The sequence below is a fragment of the Labrus bergylta genome, chromosome 7, assembly GCF_963930695.1.
Source record: "Labrus bergylta chromosome 7, fLabBer1.1, whole genome shotgun sequence".
Lineage (NCBI taxonomy): Eukaryota > Metazoa > Chordata > Actinopteri > Labriformes > Labridae > Labrus > Labrus bergylta.
The window spans coordinates 8,760,626-8,782,643 of NC_089201.1; the positions used below are offsets into that span (position 1 = coordinate 8,760,626).

At 40.2% G+C, this 22,018-nt stretch overlaps 1 protein-coding gene across 4 annotated transcripts in view; it reads right to left on the minus strand.

Annotated features, from left to right (window-relative positions):
- osbpl5 (oxysterol binding protein-like 5) overlaps nt 1–22,018 on the minus strand; it is a 45,594-nt gene that overhangs the window by 5,070 nt on the left and 18,506 nt on the right. The window contains exons 3-18 of one of the 4 annotated variants that reach the window (XM_020641580.3): nt 16,380–16,449; nt 12,674–12,829; nt 12,374–12,447; nt 11,294–11,374; nt 10,892–10,993; nt 10,402–10,605; nt 8,892–8,976; nt 8,631–8,793; nt 4,726–4,939; nt 4,352–4,536; nt 4,146–4,227; nt 2,659–2,757; nt 2,360–2,456; nt 2,028–2,126; nt 937–1,034; nt 704–793 (exon numbers count right to left, since the gene is read on the minus strand). In XM_020641580.3, the coding sequence (XP_020497236.2) occupies nt 704–793; nt 937–1,034; nt 2,028–2,126; nt 2,360–2,456; nt 2,659–2,757; nt 4,146–4,227; nt 4,352–4,536; nt 4,726–4,939; nt 8,631–8,793; nt 8,892–8,976; nt 10,402–10,605; nt 10,892–10,993; nt 11,294–11,374; nt 12,374–12,447; nt 12,674–12,829; nt 16,380–16,422 (1,872 nt within the window). In that variant the 5' untranslated portion in view covers nt 16,423–16,449. Of the gene's footprint in view, nt 1–703; nt 794–936; nt 1,035–2,027; nt 2,127–2,359; nt 2,457–2,658; nt 2,758–4,145; nt 4,228–4,351; nt 4,537–4,725; nt 4,940–8,630; nt 8,794–8,891; nt 8,977–10,401; nt 10,606–10,891; nt 10,994–11,293; nt 11,375–12,373; nt 12,448–12,673; nt 12,830–16,379; nt 16,452–22,018 lie in introns of those variants that run through there. The other 3 variants (XM_065956677.1, XM_065956679.1, XM_065956678.1) reach the window with 3 other exon arrangements.

A 22,018-nucleotide genomic window follows, 5' to 3' on the forward strand; every position in this document is an offset into this window, starting at 1 on the left:
TTAAACTTGAACTGTCTTGCGCCTAAGAGGAGGTGATTCTTTTGCTGTTAGTGCTGCTGACAGTTCTTCATTTCCGCAGCAGTCGCTGTCTACTGTTTGCAGCTCTGCTCTGTGACAGTAGAGTTTGCCTCTGTCACTTGTTGTCACAACATTGTTAATTAAATATCAAAATAAGTAAAAGCCACAATCAAAATAATCTTGCAGTCCAGTTATTATTGCTTGCAAATTTGCTAAAAAAACAACAGGGGTGGGGGGGAGATGATAATACAGCACGCCATGCAATTGAGCAACCCTGGATCTGCTCAGTTCACAGTGAGGAAACACTCAAACACCTTGTCAATATTTACATGTTTTTTTATGTTAAACCTTCTCATACTTTCTTTTTTTTTGGGGTGTTCTAAGTGTACTCCAAGCCTCCCTTCCAAACCCTCCTCTTAACAATTCTGCCACGAGTTTACAACCCGGGATTGGACTCAACAAGCTCTTAATAATACGATATGATACACAACACAAGTCACACAGTAGCCATAATATCACAGTACAGTGATTCTGTGATGAAGGAAGTGTAGCAAGACCACAATGCAAGTATACATCATGATTTCTGATTAACTGAAGAATACTGATTAAGTAAGTGGCAGGGGAGGATGCTTAGAGGTGAACTTAAGAGGAAGGTAGAGGCAAGGACAAAGGTTAGAGCTCTCACCCAGTGTCCATCAACAGTAGCCAGCAGTTCCTCTCCGAGAAAAATCTTTCCACTGATCTGATTCACAGAGCTGGACCCTCCGAGGAAAGGCTGCAACGCACAGAGTCAAAGTTAGAACATGTTTATGATAAACTGCTGCTGTCTCAGGGTGTACAGCATTAACCGCTGACAAGTCAGCTGTACAAAAAAATCTTTAAAGTGTTTTTACAAACATAAATGATGTACAGATATACCTTGAGTTTGAACTCAAGCTCTGCTAAACACTTTGTCTTCTCACACTCAATGGTAACCTTTCCTCCCAGCTCTAATGTCATGGTGCCGTACAGGATCCCTGCAGGAGGCAAAGATACAGGATTGTTAAAACCAAAACAAATACATATACAGTAACTAGCCACAAAGAGCCATGTACATTGGATAATATCTAGAAAATCTGTCCGACATATTCTACTCATCATTTGTCTCTAATTTTGTCCTTCTGTCTTCTGAGGTTTAAAATTGGGAGCAAAGCCGAGGGTTGAAAGGTCAGACACAACGGCTACAGAAGCTTCCAGCAAAAACTAGAGCCCACTCAAAATGAGTCACAGTGGGCTGATTACAATTTGAGTTGGTATTTTGACCTCTTGAACAGGAGTGATGTCACATATAGCCTGATGGGGCAAAAAAAAGTGCTAACTAAGGTAAGAAAGTTAAAAAAAGAAAAAATTCCTCCATTAGCTGTAATCAACATGATGCGTTTTTGTCTGTCAGTGCGCAGAGATGACATCATGGGATTTCTTTTAATTGACGAGGAATGTCAGAGACCTTATAATACTAAACATCTCATACAGGCAAAAAGACCTCACACACTATTTCATTCACTTTGTCACCTAACAATTTGATACCTATTTCGATATCACAGCAACATAAGAGAAGTCCTACACACCTAATATTGGGTCATGATTAATTTTAATTACCAAAAATTGCGAGCACACTGTCTTAATTGCACAACCACAATGTGTTCAATTATAATGGTGCTCTCTTGTCTTTCGTTCGCAGCAGCTTTGGTTAAAATACAACATTTGTTTCAAAGCTTCAGTACCTTTTGATACAATCTGAAGGTAACATTTGTCTTTGAATTTTTTAACTGGATTGTAATCAACCTAACAGCAATTACCATCTTTTTCATTATTAAACACTGAAGGATAATAAAAACTTGAGCACAGAACAGTTTCTTCAAGAGAGAGAGATGATGTGGAATAATCAACAACAGAAACCTACTGCGACTGTTAAAATAAAACATGAAGATATTAACTAGTGATCATCCCATTTACTGTGGCTCTTTCACCTTTGCAGTGGGCGTACGGCATGGTGATGATGTACTCCTCGTCCCTGCTCAGAAACAGCAGCCTGGCCTTGCCATCCAGAATAGCAGACAAAGAGTTTCCTACGGCAGCAGAGTGACATAGAAAGACTTTCATCGAGGAACACTATTTTCCTTGTAGAACAACATCCAAACAGTGTATGCTGACAGCTATTTGTCCTGCCTCAAAGAAAGAGTGGAAATAATCTCAACATGCACGGACTAACGTGATCAAACCATTAACATGAGACCAGTACATGTGCATTGTTTTCAGCAGATTGTTCAGTTGTGACAAAATGTTGTGGTGTGATGTGTACCATAGAACTTAGACTTGGCCAGGATGCTCCCACTGATGGAGAAACCATCCTTCCTATTGCAGATATAAAAGGCAGAGACCGGCGGATGGTGGGACACCTGGCAGAGGAAAGAGACAGAGTCATTTGAGCAGCAGAAAGAGTCAAAGCTGTCACAAACTGTTTTTGCAGGTGCTGATTTTTACACAAACTGCATTTCACAGGTATATTCTTTGTTTGTTTGCAGATGTCTGTTAACAGACTCATACAAGATGAGTCTTGTCGAGTGCATTTATGTGTTCAAGCAATGAATCTGACTCAACCTGTTCAGCTATGTAGAAAGTGCAACTGTCAGATTGAGGATGAAGCCAGCAGCAACGAAATGTTTCCCCCTGGATCGGGTTGTAAGGCTTCTTCAGACCCTGGAAGATGAAAAACATGAAACAGTATGTTAGTCAGTATCAAAGTAATCTCTTAAAGGAAATGTAGAAAGGTATAGTTTTGTGTTAGTTACACAAGATCAGAATTAACCAAGACCCAGTGCAGCTGGACCAAACCGGCCTCATCAGCAAGATTTGAAAAAGTCACAGATAGTAAGCACCGCTCTGGAATACATCAACACTGACTGGACTAAATAATTCAGCAGGAAACACTGCTCAGTATTGCAGGCACACAGCCTATAGATAATGAAAGGTTATCAGCTTTCAACCCATCCATCACCTGGGAATCTTCTGGTTGTAGTCAGCTCAAAAAGTGTTGAGCAAGCCCAGTTTAATCTACAAGCATTATCTGCTGGCTCATGATGGCTGTAACACTGCCACCGAGGAAATAAAGAACTCAGGAGAGGAGAAGTGTGGTAAGTGCTGCTGCTATTTTTGCAGCAGAGAAAGATGCAGGACAAAGTTATTTTTCAGGCAGCTAAGAATAATATCACAGATAATCATGTTTGAAGATGGTTTGTCAAGATATAACTGAGAGGGATCGTCCACATCCAAGAGCTTGACAGTAGCTGATTTATCATATAGTACTGGTGTATTTGTTTTATACTGCTGGTCTATTAACTGGGAGAAAGTCGACCTAATTGTTTATTCATTTTCATTAATAAGCTGTGTCTTTGTTGACAATAGTTTGAAGAGAGGTAAACGTGGAACTTCTACTCATCTATAATCTTCTTCAAGTCTTTATCCAGAAACAAGTCTTAAAGGAAGGATGTGCTACTTTTTGATCCAGTAGATGTCGCCCTTGAGCACCAGTATTAAATCAAACAAATTGCTGTTTGGCGACGCCTCCACTCTTCTGAACCCTCCGTTCTCTTCTAACCCCTCTCCACTCATGTTCGCATGAAGGAGTTATGAATTAGAACGCACCATCATTAATCACCATTAAGCGCAAGTGGCAGACAAAATTGTTTTTTGCTCGAGCTGCAATCACTTATGGCCTGCATTGTTGTGTTAGCAGGTTAATGTTAGCACACTTTGGTGAACTCGTAGCTTCACATTGCACACTGAATGACCGTGATCGAAAACACTTGTGTGACATCCAAAAAAGCAGCGAGTATGTTATTCTTCTTTTCTCTAGTCCTTGATTAAAACAGCTTCATATGCAAGGCTGGGATGTCCATGTAAACATGATGTAAACACAGCTCTGACAACAGTACAGCTGGTGGGACTCACGCTTCTCATTCATTGTACATTTACAGAGGATTTACTTGATTTCTGCTGTATTTATTTATCCTCTAAATCTTATAATCATATGTGTAACAGTGAACGTAATGAGACATCTGACATCTGACTGAGTAAATAAATCTTACCTTGGGCTTCTTGTAGAAGCCGGACAAGTACCATCTCAAAACCTGCTTTATCCGACCGTATGCACTCTCCTCCAGAGCAGCTCTGTGGCAGGATAGAGAGACAGAGTTATGGCAAGCAACACAGGCAGATGATTTCAGTGTTTGGCTGGGAAACATCTTAGACACTGTCATATGAACACACAATATAGGGACTTTGAGTTACTGACTGTGACAGCAGATCAGCGTGGTAGTAGTAGTCAGAAAGCTTGTCCAGGAAAGAGCGAGGCTCCAGGATGAAGGTGGGCAGCACCACCTTAGACAGGTCCATGCCCGGCCGCAGCTGCTTCAGCAGGGTCCATATGAGACCCTTATGCTCCTCTGATACTGTCTCCACCTGGGACGCCTCCCCAGCCTGAACACAGACACTTGTGAACATGAGTGAGGCTTCATTTTCATAATTTTGGGGTCACTGGTCTTAGGGTTAAGACAACTGTGGAGCACAATAAGAGCTACCCAAAACACAAGCAAGAAACTGCTTTAGAACAGGTTACAACAAAATACTTCAAAGTTCAATGTAAAGATGTATTTGTTTTTATTTTACCTCAGCCATCTCCTCTGTGCTCTGCTCCACATAGCCTGTGGCCTGCGGGCCGGGGGACAATTCGTCTGATTGGTCCATGTCGCTCTCCCCTGTCAGCCTACCACCATTCTCATTGGCCGGAGTGTCCCAGTCGTCATGAGCCTCCCGCTCAGATTTGTCAGAAAAGCCATCATGCTCCATGTGGTGATTGCCCAGCAGCACAGTGTCATTTAACCTGATAGAACAAAAGGAAACAAGGACAGCAGGGTTACATCTGGCAAACTTAATATAAAACTTACTTCTACTCCAGCTGTTGGTTAAGCTCCGACATACTTATTCAGGAAGTTTGGTAAAAAAGCAACAAAAAAAAGGTAAAGGAATAATCCATATAACTTATAGATCTAAAGTGGTGTCATTAGTTGCTCTCACATCATTAGAAAGACATTACCATGAAATATTCAACTGAGTGTGGAAACTCAAGCAACTTTTAATGAGCATAATTAGGCAATAGAAGGAGGGTAATGACTCGTAATATTACAAACAACTTACATAAATGTAACTGATAAGTAACTGCTGCCAGAGATTTAATGATTGAGTCTTGATTAATGATGCAGACCTTTAAGAAGCACAGGAAATGTCTCCATGCGTCTAAACGGACGTGAAATGTGTTCAGATCGGCCCCTTGTATATCCCTGCTCAATCTCTGAGCGTTAGACTATCCACTTTTAAATCCTGACTAACCTGAAACATCTGCATGTATTTGCATTCTCATCTCCCTCATTTCCAACTGTTTAGCTGGTCTGAATGTTACTGGCTATAATTAGGTTACACATACAAGGTAATACATGTATTTGCATCTACTTAACATACAGAGCAACAGATACAGAACAAAGTGCATTCTTTCATCAACAGAGTAGAGAGATAACAAATTCCAACTGGATCCTTTACTGATTTCTCATTGTCTTCATGTGGAATTGTGCAGTCTTGACCTAGATATGTCAGCACTCTTATAACCAGAACAAAGTTCAGAGAAAAAGAAAAGAGAAACATGGTTAAGACAGTCAGGTTTCAGCTTCAAAATGGACAGAAAAAGGAGAAGCGAGACTGTAAGAGGGGGAAGAGGAAGGCACGGGTTGGGGTGGGGAATGAGGTGAAATCAATAACTAAAAGGGAACATCTTGGTTCCAATCTTAGAGCCCTTTTATAAGTCAGACAGTTGAAATATATGATCCTGAATCAGACACTAATACATTCAAATGAGAAACATCAGAAGACAGAAACAGGAATGATTAGGGATAAGACGGGTATTTCACTATCTCGCTTTACTGAGAATCCAAACAATCACACACAAACACTCAAAAGGAAAACCTAATTGCAGTATGTCATAAGCGTTCAGGCATTAGAGTCACAGAAAACAAGGAAAAACTATTATCTGTGACACAAAATGGAAGGGAGTTCAATTTTCATATTGCCTGAGGGCTCAACAGACAAGAACGGTCACATTCCCGAGCGCTCAGTGAGACACTCACCAACCAGTCATGTTATATATTAACCTATACACGCCCTAAAACCGGAGCAGCTTTCCTACCTTAAAGACAAACAGCATAGAGACAAACTCTTCCACAGGAATCAAAACACCACAGATGACCCCGGCAAATCCAAACACAGATCCTTAAATGTTTTGTATTCTCGTCACTAAGAGCTACGGTTTTGTTTCCTCCACTTCACTGCGCCTGCTTCCTGAATGTGTGCATGCATGTGTGTATCTGTCTGTGTTTCAATGTGTGTGTGTTATCTGTTTATGTTCGAAAGCCTGGTTGCTGTCGTCTCTCTCTGGGCGGTGTATAGTTCTCATTCTATTCCATCTTCCTGCTCCTCTGTCAGTCATGTGATCATACGGGCTGCTGTGATTGGCCTGGAGAGGAGCAGAAGAGGAGGGAGTGCTAGGGATGGCTCGAGGGAGGGTTCTATTCAGCCATGGAGGAGGGGAGGGAAGGAGGGGGGTGGGAAGGAAAGGGATGTCGTCTGTAGGATGTCAACGGTATGTGAGCAGGGATGTATGCTTTCAGGAAGCAATGGGAAAATATCTCTGATGGAAAAGTACCAGCGCTTGTAAAGGAGGACAAAGATGAATCTGCACCTTTTGTGAATGTTTCTGTAAAGTAACAATACAACATTGTTCTTGGTAGTACTGAAAAGGACATTGAGGTTAAATATGTATGATATCTGCTCAATAGGTTAAAATAAATTGAATTGAATAAAAGATGCAAAGAGAGAACTCAAAATAAATCAACTTGAAGAAACAACATTCACATCCTGACTATAGTGATTCTTGTTTTTTAAATCTTTGTGTTGTCAAAGATCAGGCTGCTATTTAAGAATCTATATGGTATCTATATCATAATGTAGCACCCGTAAAGATTGATAAAGATAGACAGGAAGTAGGTGGAGAGATGCAGCAAAGGGCTGATGGTTGGAGATAAACCCAGGGCAGATGTGTTGAGGACTAAGGCCTCTGTATGTGATGGGTCTGCTCTACTGAATGAGCTTAACTTGCACCCCTTGACTCTTTTCTCAAAAGGCTTTTCAAACATAATAGAAAACTATATAATGTAGGTGCTTTATACAATCAATAGAGCAAACATGACAACCAGTTGTTGTTTTTATTTGTGTTTTTTGCTCAAATGTTTAAATGAAAATATGATGATGCACACGAGAAAAGACTCATTCTGCTCCCATATATTTATACATGTCTATGAAATACACACACCTTTCTGTGTATCACACACACACTCTTTCCCATGTACGCAATATATAGTATATACGTACATGCAGGAAGGCAAACTTACAGCATAATCATCACAAGCTTAGCTTTACAAAAATAGCAAAGTAAAACAGACATTCTAATTTTATCACCATCAAGGTGAATTTGAAATCCCTGTGCGGGCGAGGACATCGGTTTTGAGGGATTATTAAGAAGCTACAACAGGCAGAGTGACTTCAGTGCCATCCTCCTGCAGGATCAGACACAGTCTGTGACAGTTGTGCAACAGAGACTTACAGGATGAAAGTTGTTTTTTATTTATTTTGAGGATGAAGGATGATATTGGTTATGGGTACATAATGAGTGAATGTTACTTTCAAAGATTTGATATGAAAAATAATTGCAGGATCATTATTTTTAATACTTTCCCTGTATTCGTGTTGATAAGCATTTACAAAAATGTGTTTTTCTTCTAATTGGAGCCAGCTACGTGGAATTGCTACATTTGAGGCTGGTTGGTTTATGTCAAATATTTAAACATTTAAAAAAAAAAAATCTCTGGTGTCGACACAAGTCGAAGTACAACATTTTAACGCTGATATGGATACATGCACCACTATCTCCACTTTGTTAAAAAAAGCTAAAATGCTCTGTTATGATAATGTGTTAGGAGGATTCACTTCAGTGTCTTTAGCGGGTGTAGCCCATAACAGCTCTGTTGAGTGAGAAAAGCAAATGTCAGAGCTTTGTAGAGACCCCTTCTTCCTTATCCATGATACGCAAGTGACAGTAAGGAGACATCGAGGTAAAAACTGCGGCGTTCCATCACACTGCTTGGGGCTGTTAAGACACTCTCATAGAGAACTATTGAACCCAGCTGATGAGCCTGTTAGGACAGGATGTAATAGAAGTATACTTTGGAATTGAATGCTTTTAGGCTGTATTTCTGTTCTATACAGTTTTCCTAGGTCTACCATCTGGGATTTTATGACTTCTGCATAAACAATACAGCATATTGTGTTTGGTATAAATGCCAACAGCTTTTTGAGGGAATTGGCAGGAAGACATTGAGTATAAATTAACAAACGCTGGTAAAAATTAGGCGGAGATAATTGATATCTGAGAGGCTCCTTGTAGACAGATACATGAGTGAAACACTTACTGTAAGAGCTCAGATTCAGTGAGTGCAGTTGACTGCAGCAGGTGGAGTATATGGGACGACTCTGAAGTCGTGCTGATATCTGCCTCTCTCCCTGCTTTAGCTGTCAGCTTGTACAGACTGGAGCAGCTGAGAGCCAGCTCCAGGGCATCCATCCAGCACCGACCTGGAGAGACAGACCCATTTTTAGAGAAGGGAAGGAACGATCTTATAATTCATTAAAGGCACAAGCTTGTAACTGAAACAAGCACACTTAATCCTCACCGTCAGACTCAGATGCTGCTCTGAAGATCAGGTAGTTGCTTGGTAGAGGCTGCGTGATGGAGCCAACATTCTCTCCTTTGGGACCCTGAGCATATGGATAACACAGTGAGTCACGCCTCATGCCACTTAAATCATGTTGTACCAACAGAAACAAATGGCTCCCTCAAAAGCTGTGAGCATAATGGAGGAAGATCATGGATCTACACAGGATAATTAATTGAAAGAAGGCACTAAAGTTGCAATTTGCAACCACAGCTACAGGGGCATTTCAGTGTTTGTATTGATTGTTGCTATAAAACCAGAGTGTCAAATTCATATTAAGCAGGGGGGGGGGGGGGGGGGGTGTAAAATGAGACCTCATTGGGGGCCGGACACATTTTTTGTCAAACTCAATATGACTAAACACTGAATAGACTGCTAGTGGATTTATTTACATTAATTTACCTGAGGGTAAATCTAAAACCTTGGTCTTACTTGAGGCTGAAACAGGGTCAACATTTATGGAAAGACGGACTCAAAATGATCACGTGTTCATCAGAGGTAATGTGACAAAATATTTTAACATAAATATGAACCTAACTGCTCCTAAAACATATTTTTTTTCTGTCTCCTTCCAGCCAGTCCAGCTTTAAAACAGGCAATCTAAAACTTAATCTTTTGAAAATGTGCAAATATTTCAACCACAAACACTACTTTGTGATAACAAGAAAAAATGAAAATAAAACATGTATTTAAGCAAAGCCAAATGTTTGGTATCTAATCTGCGAGAAAAGATGTTAAGAAGTGAAAACAGTCAGGATAAAGTGTGTGCTTTATTGAGAGACACCTGTGTGAGGTTCTGCTTACCTTCATCAGAGTAAAGTAGTTCACACATACATGTGCTTCTAAACATGCAAAGTGTTCGAGCAGATTGTAGGCGGAGTTGGGGAATTATTTCAGATATGAAGTGTGAGATCTGTGCAGCCACACAGACTTCTTGAGTGTGGCATTACATCAGAGTTACATCAGCTCAATTTGGATGTGTACAGGGGCTCTATGCATGTAAACTGCAAACACATCTTTCACCATTTCAAATCGAAGTTTCTGAGCGACAAGTCAGAAAATCACTTACCGTAATTGTCACGTGTGCTCAATTTAACTGCACAGTGTGCAGCTGAGAACACAGCGGTGGGGACCGGTTTGTCATTGTTTGCACTGGCAGTTGCCGTGCATTCTGGTATTTGTAGTATCAGTGTGTGTGTGCTATATACCGGAGTGCCAGTTATGATAGAAAAATGCTATAATCTTGCAGGCCAGATAAAATTGTTCGACCTGCCGGCCTTGAGTTTGACACGTGTTTTAAACTAAAGCAGTTCTTACTGTTATTAATATGTTACTGTATCTATTATTTAATCTATTATAGTACTGAGTAAATAATATTTAGACCTTCTCAGTATTATCTCTGAACAATTCTGGATCTTTTGTTAATACTGTTTTTTTAGGAGCCAGTAAGCCTGCAAACATTTCTGACCTTGACAGCCCAGATGGATTTGTCCAGCGGGTGGTAGAGCTTGAAGCAGAAGCCGTCCTTCTTTGACGGTCTTTCAATCAGCTTGCATGCACTGAGAAGGATGGTGCCCACCCAGTGGTCTGTTTTAGGGGTCTTGTAGATCAAAAGAACTCCAGGCTTCAGGGCACACCACAGCTTGGTCCAACTCTTTAAAGAGCCGCGGATCTACAGAAGGAAGAGGGATGAGATGAAATGGTATCAAAACATCATGGTAGCACTTGAAAGTTTATCATTTGATTTTATTTTATTTAGGACTGTAGCCTCTTTATATGGGGAGTGCAAACTAACCACATGCACACAGTGTAGACTTGTTTCATTATTGGAGATTATTGGTAAAAACAAGTTTTAAAATTATAACTGGGATGCCAATATAAAATGATTAAAGTCAGAATATCTTTATCAATATGCCGTCGTCAATGTAGTAAAGCTTTTTTATAGACACTTTTCATGCCTTTAGCCAGTTGGACATGATGACAACACTGGGGTCCTTCAGTGCAGTGAACAGTTCTCTGGCTGCACGTTTCTTCTCTTGTCTGTAATTTTGCTTTTGGACCTGAAACAACAACACATGAATGAGTCATCACTAACAGGTCAGATAGCTGATCTAAGAGGACCAACACTAGGTGGAAGCAGAGTAAAACAAACGCTTACAGTCATGTTGGCACACCGCTGTCTTTTACTATCACTAACAAGATTCAGTGTCGATGACATAGAAACACAAAATGGAACACATTTAAAAACGCACAGAGCTTACGATGACAGAGATACCGAAAAGAAAAAGGACAGCATTCAACTCCAAAGTAATGCTCACTATTTAGTAAATACTTCCCATGCCAGGAGTGTGTGTGTGTACCTTAAGAGATTCCTTCCTGGCTAGCTTCTCTGTTGGGGAGGGGCAGTCCTTCTCAACACCATTAAACATCCTGGACTCCGACTGGAGGAGGGAGGGAGGGAGGGAGGGAAGGGGTACAGGAGAGAGTCATCCAGGGATAAGGGGAGGAGAGTTAACTCAAGACAGACACTGTTACAACTCATATAGAAGATACAGAAAAATACTTCTCTTTCATCAAAATTGACAAATTATCTATGAAGAGCAATCACAAAAGCAATGTAATGTAGCATTGGGACAGTTAACTAACAGGTCTTGTTTGTATTTCGGACACTACATTGTACATGTTACATTGTTCCCCAGGGTAACCTGACAGACCTTCAGATGTGGTGTTGTGACCACAAACTCACCAACCTCCTTGATTAGACAGTCTCGGTGCTTGATTATGTTGTTATTTCACTGTTACATGTTATTACTTAGCCACTAGTTGGTACAAACTGAGCTAAAACAACAACAAAAAATAATTAATAAAATGAATTACTATTAGTCTTGTCTATTCTCTCACATTATTTCAACCTTGTATGAATGACAACATGCTTGTTTAAGACTGTGCTTTGTGTCCTATTGTCCCTTAAGAGCTTTCAGGATGTAGGGAAGGACAAAGGGCCAAAGAAGCAGCCGCGCCTGCAAATGATTTCCCATTTTAATAGGCGTTATTGCAGCGTAAGGCAAAGCAAGAGCACAGAGGAGACAAGACAAGATGAGATTATCCAGTTGCCGTTGGAAACAGTATTTGACCACTTCTAATACCTATCGATTGGAAATGGGGGAGATTTTTGGGACTCATATAACAGAGGCAAGATAGGCAGAACCAGGACAATGCACATCTGGGTTATTGAATAAAAGGTGTGTGTCACTGATGCACAGTTTCCACCATGGCCCAGCTTTTCATAGCTTTTCATCACGTTATTTATTATAAAGGGGGTTATTTTCCAGAAAAAAATTACAACACAAGAGGTTGTAATCATTCTCCGGTCTGATCATTTAAATAGGAGGTCACAGTGAATAGTTGAAGAGCTTCCCTATCAGGAGCCGTGTTCTTACCTTGCTGCCTGGTGATTGGGCAGGACTAAGTTCATTACTCAGCATGGAGAGGCTGTTCCTGTCTGTGTCACTGCCTGGTGGAAACCCACAACACTTAAGTCACATACAAATGTACTCTGTGGATAAACCTGATGGCAAACAATTAAAGCATAGCAGCTCCAAACGCAGCCTTTAAGCAGCAGCTGGTATGTCAGTATGCCATCATATCAGTGACTGGAATCCAATGGCACACGTCATTAAAATACAACATCATGTCATTTATAACTTTCATTTGTCCGTTTTGACCTCTCAGCCTTTTACCTGGGCTGAGGTTGTAGAGGTCATTGTCTCCTCCATAAGACAGGTTCCGGGTGAGGGAGCGGGGGTCAATTTTGGGAGGTGAGGTGGCATTAGGGCAGAGAGAAAACCTCCGCTGGAACAGATTTTCCTCCTTCATTGTGACAACCTGCTCGTCCTCTGCAGGGGGAGGAGTAGAGAGGGAGGAGAGAAGAGAAGAGGAGATTTGGAAAGAAAGGAGGAAAAAGAGAAACAGAAAAAAATATTATTCTCATTGAAACAGATGAAAAGAATTCTTCATAAATGGATTTGCTTATTTACTTACAGTTATTTGCTTACAGTTTCTAGATGTTACTGACTCTCAGAGTAGATCTATCTGTCTGTCTGGACCTCCATCTTTTCCCTGCTAACACCAACAAAGACTGACTGTCCTGGACGTGTGAGCCTGTTCACATATTATAGAACTGTGCATGGCAGTGTCAAGCAGTTCAGACTGCACATTGTCAGTTTATGTGTGACTCCAACCAATTCAGTCACTCTGCCCACTGAGACCCACTGTCCATATCACCCACACCCCATATCACCCACACCACCATTAGCACGACTCCTCCATCCTCCCAGTCTGCCTGTATTAATGTTGCTTCAGGTTCTTTTTTTAGTCATTCCTATGATATTCACAGTGATGCAAACTACTAATGAGATGCACATCTCAGCACACCACCAGGGACAAATGTAGCTATTGCAGATTTGTGCAGGATAAAGCTGTTTCTCTGCAGCCTCAAGTTGTCATTGTGCTGTTGTTTATTTCCAGCTGTGATGGAATTAGTTATATTTTAAGCCCACAATGACTGCATAAATAAGACGGAAGCAAGCAGACCACAACAATACGACATATAACACACATAATGTGCAAATCTGCAAGTATAGGAACACAACTGTGACAAGACCTTGTATCTCCTGTGAATCTGTGTGCTTTTCTTGAAAGACATGTTTTTCTTCTTTTTAGAGGGAGACACAATGCAGCTCTTCTGTCTCACTGTGCCTGTTTTCTCCTCCCTCTTACACTGTTTTTTCCTCTACTGAGCTCTGTAAGTATTGACAAGTACCAAACTATTAATAGCATGTTATTAAGAACTGCCTAAGGTCACTGCTGTTACCAGAAGGATCGTTGTGCTTGTTGAACAGATCATAGCAAATTAGAGCTGACTGTATAACACTGAGGTAAATGGAGCGTAGCTGTTACCACCTGGGTCTGTCTGGACGACCACACGGTGCTATGCTCAGATCAGTATAATCCCATTCATATCCCTTCAGTGCACGAACACATACAGTAGACAAGAAGACCCTCTGACTCCCAGCCTACGGAGCAGTCTCGCCTACAAGCCCTTCATTACAACCTCCAAGAACAGCGTGTTACATAAAATTCATTCATAGAGTGTTTTCACAGGCTGATTCATCCTTATAACTCTCCCACATAATTCAACTGGGGCATGAGGGAACTGAACTGTGTCAACATGTCATTCTAGGAAGTGACAGAGGTGGATTGACAATATCTAAAATAGATAAGAGTTTGAACAGCACATGTAGTGCTCGAGGAGTCTTGGCAGTTAACAAACAGTACCCTCCTATATATATGCACATATTACAAATACACTCACATCCGTATACTCATCACACCACTCCCTGCTTCCATCCGTTTTCGTCCCTGCCTCTGTGACTCATCCCTTCAACCTCCTCACTCTTCTTTTTCATTCCTGATCTTTTGGTGCAAGTCTCCCTCCTGCCCTCTGCTCCTTTGTCCTTTCAAACAGGCAGCTTTGAGCAGCTGAGATATGAGAGTGAAAAGGTATAATCATTCTTCCCGAGAAGGAGCCTTATTCGTCCTTATGGAGCAGCTCTTTAAATAACATTCCACTGCTGCATTACATGTGTGCATGTGTACAACAGTACAGAAACCCTGAGTTAGGTGCATGCTGCATGGAAAGGTTCATACATAACACTGAACACAATGAGCTGCTAAAGTGTGCTGGGACAAATGCATGCGGAGAATTAATACCATTTACAGTGCAGGGCCCTGGGGCGGGTCATGATGTGAGCAGACATGCTGACTGACAGGACAAACCAATCACAGCTGGTTCTCGCAGCTGTAGGGCAGGATTGGTTGGGAGGAAGACTATGAGCATATTACGCAGTCTAGACTAAGCATTGGGTGTGGAATCCACACATATTTAATGTGCTGCGTGTGGGCCTGTCAGTTGAGCATAGAGGAAGGCCATTCCAGTAGTGTTTCTAAGTGGATGACGTAAGTGTTGAAAATGACCGTGTGGATATTCATACGTGACTGTGTGTGCCTTGTTGCTGCAGACTGAAAGGAGAATGACACATGGCCATGATATAGCACCAAGAGAAGAAGAAGAAGCTTGTGTTGACCAGCCACTCTCGGCAAACAGTGAAGCAGGATTTATTCATTATGCAGTAATCACAAACACACATTTGACAGTCTGATTTAGGAATGAGGTGATCAATTGTTTAAGTTCACACCAACATAAAATGGCTTTCTGTGAGGTACAATGCTAAATGAGGTGATCATTTTCAGAAAGTTAAGATTGATGTTACTGTCCCAGTTTTTGACACTCTAAAGTGTCATCTTAAACCATGTTCACTTGATAAAGAACCAAATCAATTGGTGTTTGCAATTTCAAGGTTTTGCAATATGTATTAAGTAGATTCTACTTCTTGCAGCTTGTGTTTTACATCCCAAAAGTTTACACTTTTTACTTCTTAGTTTCTCTTTCTTCAGCTAGATCCCAGTTGTTGAAGGCCCTTGTTGTAAAAAAGACATCACTTTGTGAAAGAGAGGCATAAACAGTGAATGGGTTCTTTTCTCCTGCTGCTTATTGTTGATACAGGCCTGATACAGGTGGTTATGTAGAACCACTGAACAGGTACTATCACCAGGACTGCTTTTGTATGTTATTTATCTTCTTCTTTAGTAGCCTACCACAACTCAGGCTATACTGATAATCCAACTTAAAGTCTAGTACAAAATAGCAAAATTATAAATTAATAAAAGCATAAAGTGTTTTATGTCCACATATAAAGAAACAATTTCACTGCTTTGTCTCTAGATTTAGATTTAGGAGTTCAGTGTTTGACATTATCAAAGAGTAGAAACAATGCATGTAACTGAGAAGCTGCATCTATGAGGGGGGACATTACTGGACTTCTTCGGCAAAAGGATATTCATGTATCCTAACGCATTCGTTTATGACACTCTAGCTTGTGTGACCTGACTAAGAGAAATAGAAATACAATGACTTTCATTCTAGTTTAAATGAGTGAAATTGGAATTAAATTTGTATCAGTTTATAATTTCTTAAGGGAGACATGTGAGATAAATCTATCCATGAGAACCTGAGGTGAGACAGAGCACAAATTGCAGTTTCCTACCCTTTTACTGACCTACTACAACAAGAAACACAACATGCACAACTCACACAAATCAATATACACAGCACCTATAGTATGCAAGGCTAGGTTTTAAAGAACTTCATCTACCACAGTCATACTACACAGGCGTTAGGCTAATATTTACCAGTGATAGGAACTTCTTGTGGAGAAGATAACAATAAGGCCAGTCAATAACACACATTCCTGCGTTATACATTAACCTTAAACTATGAGAAGAGGGGCAGATACAACATCAACAAAACATCTGACCCACAGTTACCTTGTTGGGGTGAAGGCACTCGTCTTGCTGTCACGTGGGGCATGCTTGTTTTTAGTAATCATTACACCAACTGGAAGGAAAACAGAGGAAGTTCATTCTGACATGTTTTTACCTTTATTAAGTAAAATACAAACTGTATGCTTGACTGATTTAGCTGGGATAAATCTCTGCCTCCCTCAGGGACACACATCTTTACCACAGATATCCTACAGTATATGCAGAGGTCATCATTTACTAACTGTTTTACATTATACAAATGGACTCCCTAAATTCTGTTCAAAACACTGAATCTAGCAGAGAGGCAGTTTACTCGTGTCACTGAGTGCACAAATATACAAATACTTTGCACAATGGAACAGAAGGATACATAACATGGTATAATGCAGGGTTTTTGAAGTAGCTCTGTCATTCTAGTGTTTCCCCTAGGTTTACAGCTTTGGGGGGATGGGTGGGGGGGGACACGCCAACACAAACACTTGAAGGAATCTTTGTGTTCATGTGTTACTTTTAATGACAGCTGTCCTTTTCTATCGGAAAGGTATCCTTAAATGACTTCTTTCCCTGTTTTCTGACTCTATCCACTATCCTATCTCTACAATAAAGACACAAAAAGCCCCAAATTTTATTTTATTTTTTTAAATAATTTTATTTTTACTTGACCTTCAAGGAGGGCGGGCCGCCCTAATATAATGGTAGGGGAAACACTGCATTCACTCTATTTCCTTTTTTAAGAGCTGAATCTGGAAACAGCTTCAGCAGTATGATCCAATCAGCAGTCATGATGCGCCCTTTGGGAGCTACTATAGGTGTGTCATGGTTATCAGTACATTTTTTTTACTACAATCAAAATCACAGTTTCATAGCAGTACTGACAGAAAGATGTGGGTTTAAACACTTTCTGGCTGATTATCTTAAACAACAGAGATCAACCAGTGAGATTTACCCACAGAGACTAATCCGTGTGAACAAACTGAGTCTGTGTATCAAGCACTATTTTATATCAACAGTGACAAGGTATGTCTTTTTCCCAGTTATGTTCAGACTGTAAATAATGTTTATATAGGGTCAGACAATGCCCAGTAATCGTACAGCTTCACCCGATATGTCAACACTTTTGCTATTTACAGCGGAAAATGTCAAATGGCGTTTAAGTACCCTGATTTAGCACTCATGCTGGCCCTTCACCCTCTGTCCCTGCTGCCATTCCCCCAACTCCCTGCAGCTGTACACACACATACACACACACACTCACAAAGCCTATTGAAGAGGCCTTCAGCCTGACACAGCAAAAGGTCAGTTCAGACCAGACAAATCCATTTTGCATTTGAGCTATGATTGATTTGTCACTAGCTAGCTAAAATGAGCAAATAATAGACATATAGACAGTTTGAGGAAGCTTGACAGTTTCTTCAGAAGAGGATGAGAGATAAATCATGTCATGTTGCATTGACCTATTTATTGTGAGACATTTATTTTAGTGAGGACCCCCCCCCCCCCCCTTGTGCCTGCGGTCTGCAACAATAGGGATGGATTAAAGTAATCTGTAATACACAATGCTTGAGAAGGTTCTGTTACAAATCTTAAGCCAACATACTGTCATTCATTACAGCACTGCCAGGAGCTATATAGGATAATTTTATGTATATTAATAATTCAACAAGTTCTAGAACAAGATTTTTTTTCCATCATGAGTTTGAGGTTTTTAAAGTGCTGAGGCCACAGAACACACGATGACACACTTTCTGTCTGATGTACTGAACATTTGTATACCTTTATACCTAATCAAAACAATAAACAAAGTGGTAAACACCTACCCAACATGTTTAACCTTATGTATGACAGTTAGTCACAAAATAACATAAGATACAAATGTTAATAATAATAATAAAAAAAGGTTTTCACCAGGTTTTTGGTGGCCAAAGATATACCATTTATGTTGTATTAAAAAAAACAACTGTATTCTACCTCAAAGGGAACCTCCATCTTGTATCTTTGTGTGTGTGTGTGTGTGTGTGTGTGTGTGTGTGTGCCTATATGTGCTTACTGCTGTATACACTAAGCTTATGTGTGAGAGTGTTACAGCCAGCATGAAGCCAGCTGTTGCTAATATGATGGCAGCGATTAAGTCCAGACACTCTCTGCATCTTTCCATCTGTGCTCCCTTCAGCACCCCCAACCCTGTTAACCCCAGTCTTCAGTGACGACAAGACTAATGGATGGCCATATGACCTAGATTTACACCAATAGGCTGCCACAGTCAGTACCTCAGCAAGGAACACTGCAACATCATAATATAGCAGACAGAACACTTGTTGTAGAAATGGTTAAAAAGAGAGGGTGGAGCCCTGCATACACAGGCACGATGTTCAGACATTAGTCCTTTAATGTGCTCATTTTTAACTCGGCTGCTGCAGTATATTTCAAAGATCAACATCATCAGCCTTAACATTATGTACTTTTTAATGTACTGGTGCACAAATTATTGCTAGAAAGTATAAAAAATAAGGAAGTGGCAGGTGGTAAACAGGATCTTTTAGACACAAGACATTATCATCAGCAGAAATGTGACAATTAAAAACCACTGCTTCAAAACATAATCTGTTATTGTTATCCAAGGCATCAAAAATAAGTTTTAAATACACAATGTGCACTACTAGCATAAACCACTGAACCAGAAATGAGGTCAAGACACTTAAGCCAAACCAGTCAAACTAATCATTTTTAATAACACTGACCCTACGTCAGTCAGAGAAGCTTTATGCTTAAGCAAAATAAATATCTGAACTGCGAGTCACAGCTTCATCAAGCTGTAACAACTGCTGCCTGGACTACAGTAGGTAATAAGAGAGAGGTAACCTTTCAAACAAACAGACTACTGTACACTAAAATCTTCAGCATGTCATTTACACACAAAAAACTGAGTCTGAATAAGTCAGTTTTGAAAAGGGAGACACAGAAGACTAATTCTGTGTCACTGTGGGAGGATGTGTGGTTTAGTTCTTCTATTCAGAGACTTGCGGGGGATGCAGGTATATTTTAAGGAGCTCACATGGAGAAAATGCCTTCCAGCCAGACTTCCCCTTTGATCTTTCTTAAAATAGGAAACCCTTTTTGTTGTGTGGACTAGGTCCATAACTAGGGTACACTGTGACTACACCCTGTTCTACCCAGCATGCCCCTCCCTGCCTGTATGTATGGAGTGAAGGAAGTTGTCCCAGCTTATAAAAAGTCCTTGCTCAGCAGTGATGTGAGGGAAGGCACAGGGCCTATAGATTTGTTAACTGGGCTGGATGTTGTAAATGCTCCCTGTGCTTCAGACACTTCATGTAAGTCTCTGAAAAACTAGATTTTTTCCAGGAAGAGGGGCAAAAAAGGGATAAACAAGTCTGTAAATGAGACCAAGACAACCCATGGTGAGCAGGGAAATAAGGTCAGCATGGGGTTTAGGTTGAGGGTTCGATGTAGGGTTGCAAAGATGACACAGACTCGGTTACTACTAAACACAAAGACAGATCCAAAGAAATGATGTTAATCAAAAGGGAACTGAGTATATCCCTCTCTCTGTTCTGCATAGTTTGTGGGTTTGTGTGTGAACTCTGCAGAATCATGTATCTACTTTGAGCCCTCAATTTCCTGATACTCATTATCATATTAAACAAAACAAGAACTGTAGTGTGTAAAATATCTAGTATTTATTTCCAATATATCTATCCTTTTACAGATTAAGATCAATATATCATTTTTTTACTGTACAGGCGCCCTGTATGATTGCCTATATTCTTCAAGTGAAAGTAGAGCCCTTTAGCCCACCAAAAACAACTTCAAAGTTTACATTCCAAATGATAACTTCAAATCTTAAACCTCTACTGTTGTCAGATGTTCAACACTGGGGCCATGTTTGACCTGGTAAAAAGGCCGAGCCAGCTGGCTGTCTATAAGGTTGGATCAAGGCCAGAGGGGGGTGGCTGTGTGTGACAACAATCCTTAGGCAGGCCGAGCCAGGCTGAGCCGAGTGCAATGGTGCCAAGCATTGCCCCTTTGTTAGAATTAAAACGTGTCATCAAACAGACACATACTCACAATCGCACTGCTCGATTGTGGCACAAATCCTAATCACAATAATTGTGACTGATAGTGATATCACAATTATTAAATGACACAATTAGTCTTTGATTTTAAAACATCTGCATCACATGATTTTATCAACCTTAAACACTTCACTTTGAAAAACAAGCAATAAATGAAAATGAATATGTGGAAAAAATATATAAATACATAAAAATTATAAATTATAAAAATAAATCAACGTTTTGTTTTCCAGTGGTGGTGATGCACTCTTGTGGCCAAAATATAACAAACACTTTGAAACATTATATATATAATATATATCAAGGAAGGAGCTTGAATAACACCAAAGTAACCCCATTTAAGATCATTACAGCATCAGTGGAGTGAAGCTGCACCTGAAACACGTCAAAGAACTTGCTGCAAGAAAATCCAAACGCACTGCCTCAGACTTCAAACAAGTCCGAAACCGCAGAAGAAGAGGATTCAAGATGCTCTGGAAATGAATGTAAACAAACATCATAGGCCGCAGCTTTCAATTAGGCATTTTTATGTCTTCTCATGATTAATGTAGTAATCATACTGGAGTGATTGTTGTGGTAAAGTAAATATGATTGATATAAAATAGGGCTGGTCTTAAAAACTATGATATAAAAAAATATATATATATAAAATTATAGACTATAGTCGTCAAAGCAGACAGCCCATGTTCATCGCTGACCCTCGGTACTTTCCGGCTTGTCATTCCCCACTCTCTCCCCCCATTTCCTACTCTTAGCAATGTCTTCCTCTACACTAAAGCCATTAAAAGCTGAAAATGAATCTTTAAAAAATACATACATAAATCACTTTTAACTTAAGTTAATAGGAAGGGATGATGAATAGTCTGTGGGTTATTTTGCAGAATGAAGACCACCAGCCCAGGAGTTTTGTCTCATACATAATCCAGTACATTATCCCAGTTATTACACAGATACTTACTAAGGAAATCAATCATTTCAAATCAACTAGTTTTTTTATTTATGATTTATTCCTTCCACCAAACAAATAGACTGTTGGACTTTACAGAGCTGTTTCCATAGCAGTAGTTAACTCTATGCTAGCCTTCATAAAATTAGCTGAAGAAGCCTTCATTACTTACATGAACAGTTCCAGTGATGGTGAAGTGAGACAAGGTGAACAGATCTGCATGAATCAGCACCTGAATGAGTTTTTCTGCCTGAATATTGTCAGAGTCTTTTGACTTTTTTTTTCCGAGTCTTTGATCCCGTTGTGTTTACTTCATGTGCCATCTTCAGTTTTGTAGGTTTTTCCGTCATAGTTTGCAAATTTTGCCTCTTTCAACATTTTTTTTTTCTCTTTTCTTTTAAATTCTTGTTGTCCTCGTCTTTAACTATTTCTCCCAGTAAACAGACCAATGTAAAATGCCGCGTCCCTAGCAATTTTGTGCTTTAGGAACGGTTTCTTCTTCTTCACAATGGTGATCCAACCAGGGATAGCAGACCATTGCAATGCTTAATGGGCCTATCAGAACCAAGTATTTAACACAGTGTAATAAAGTTCAAGTCAGGCGC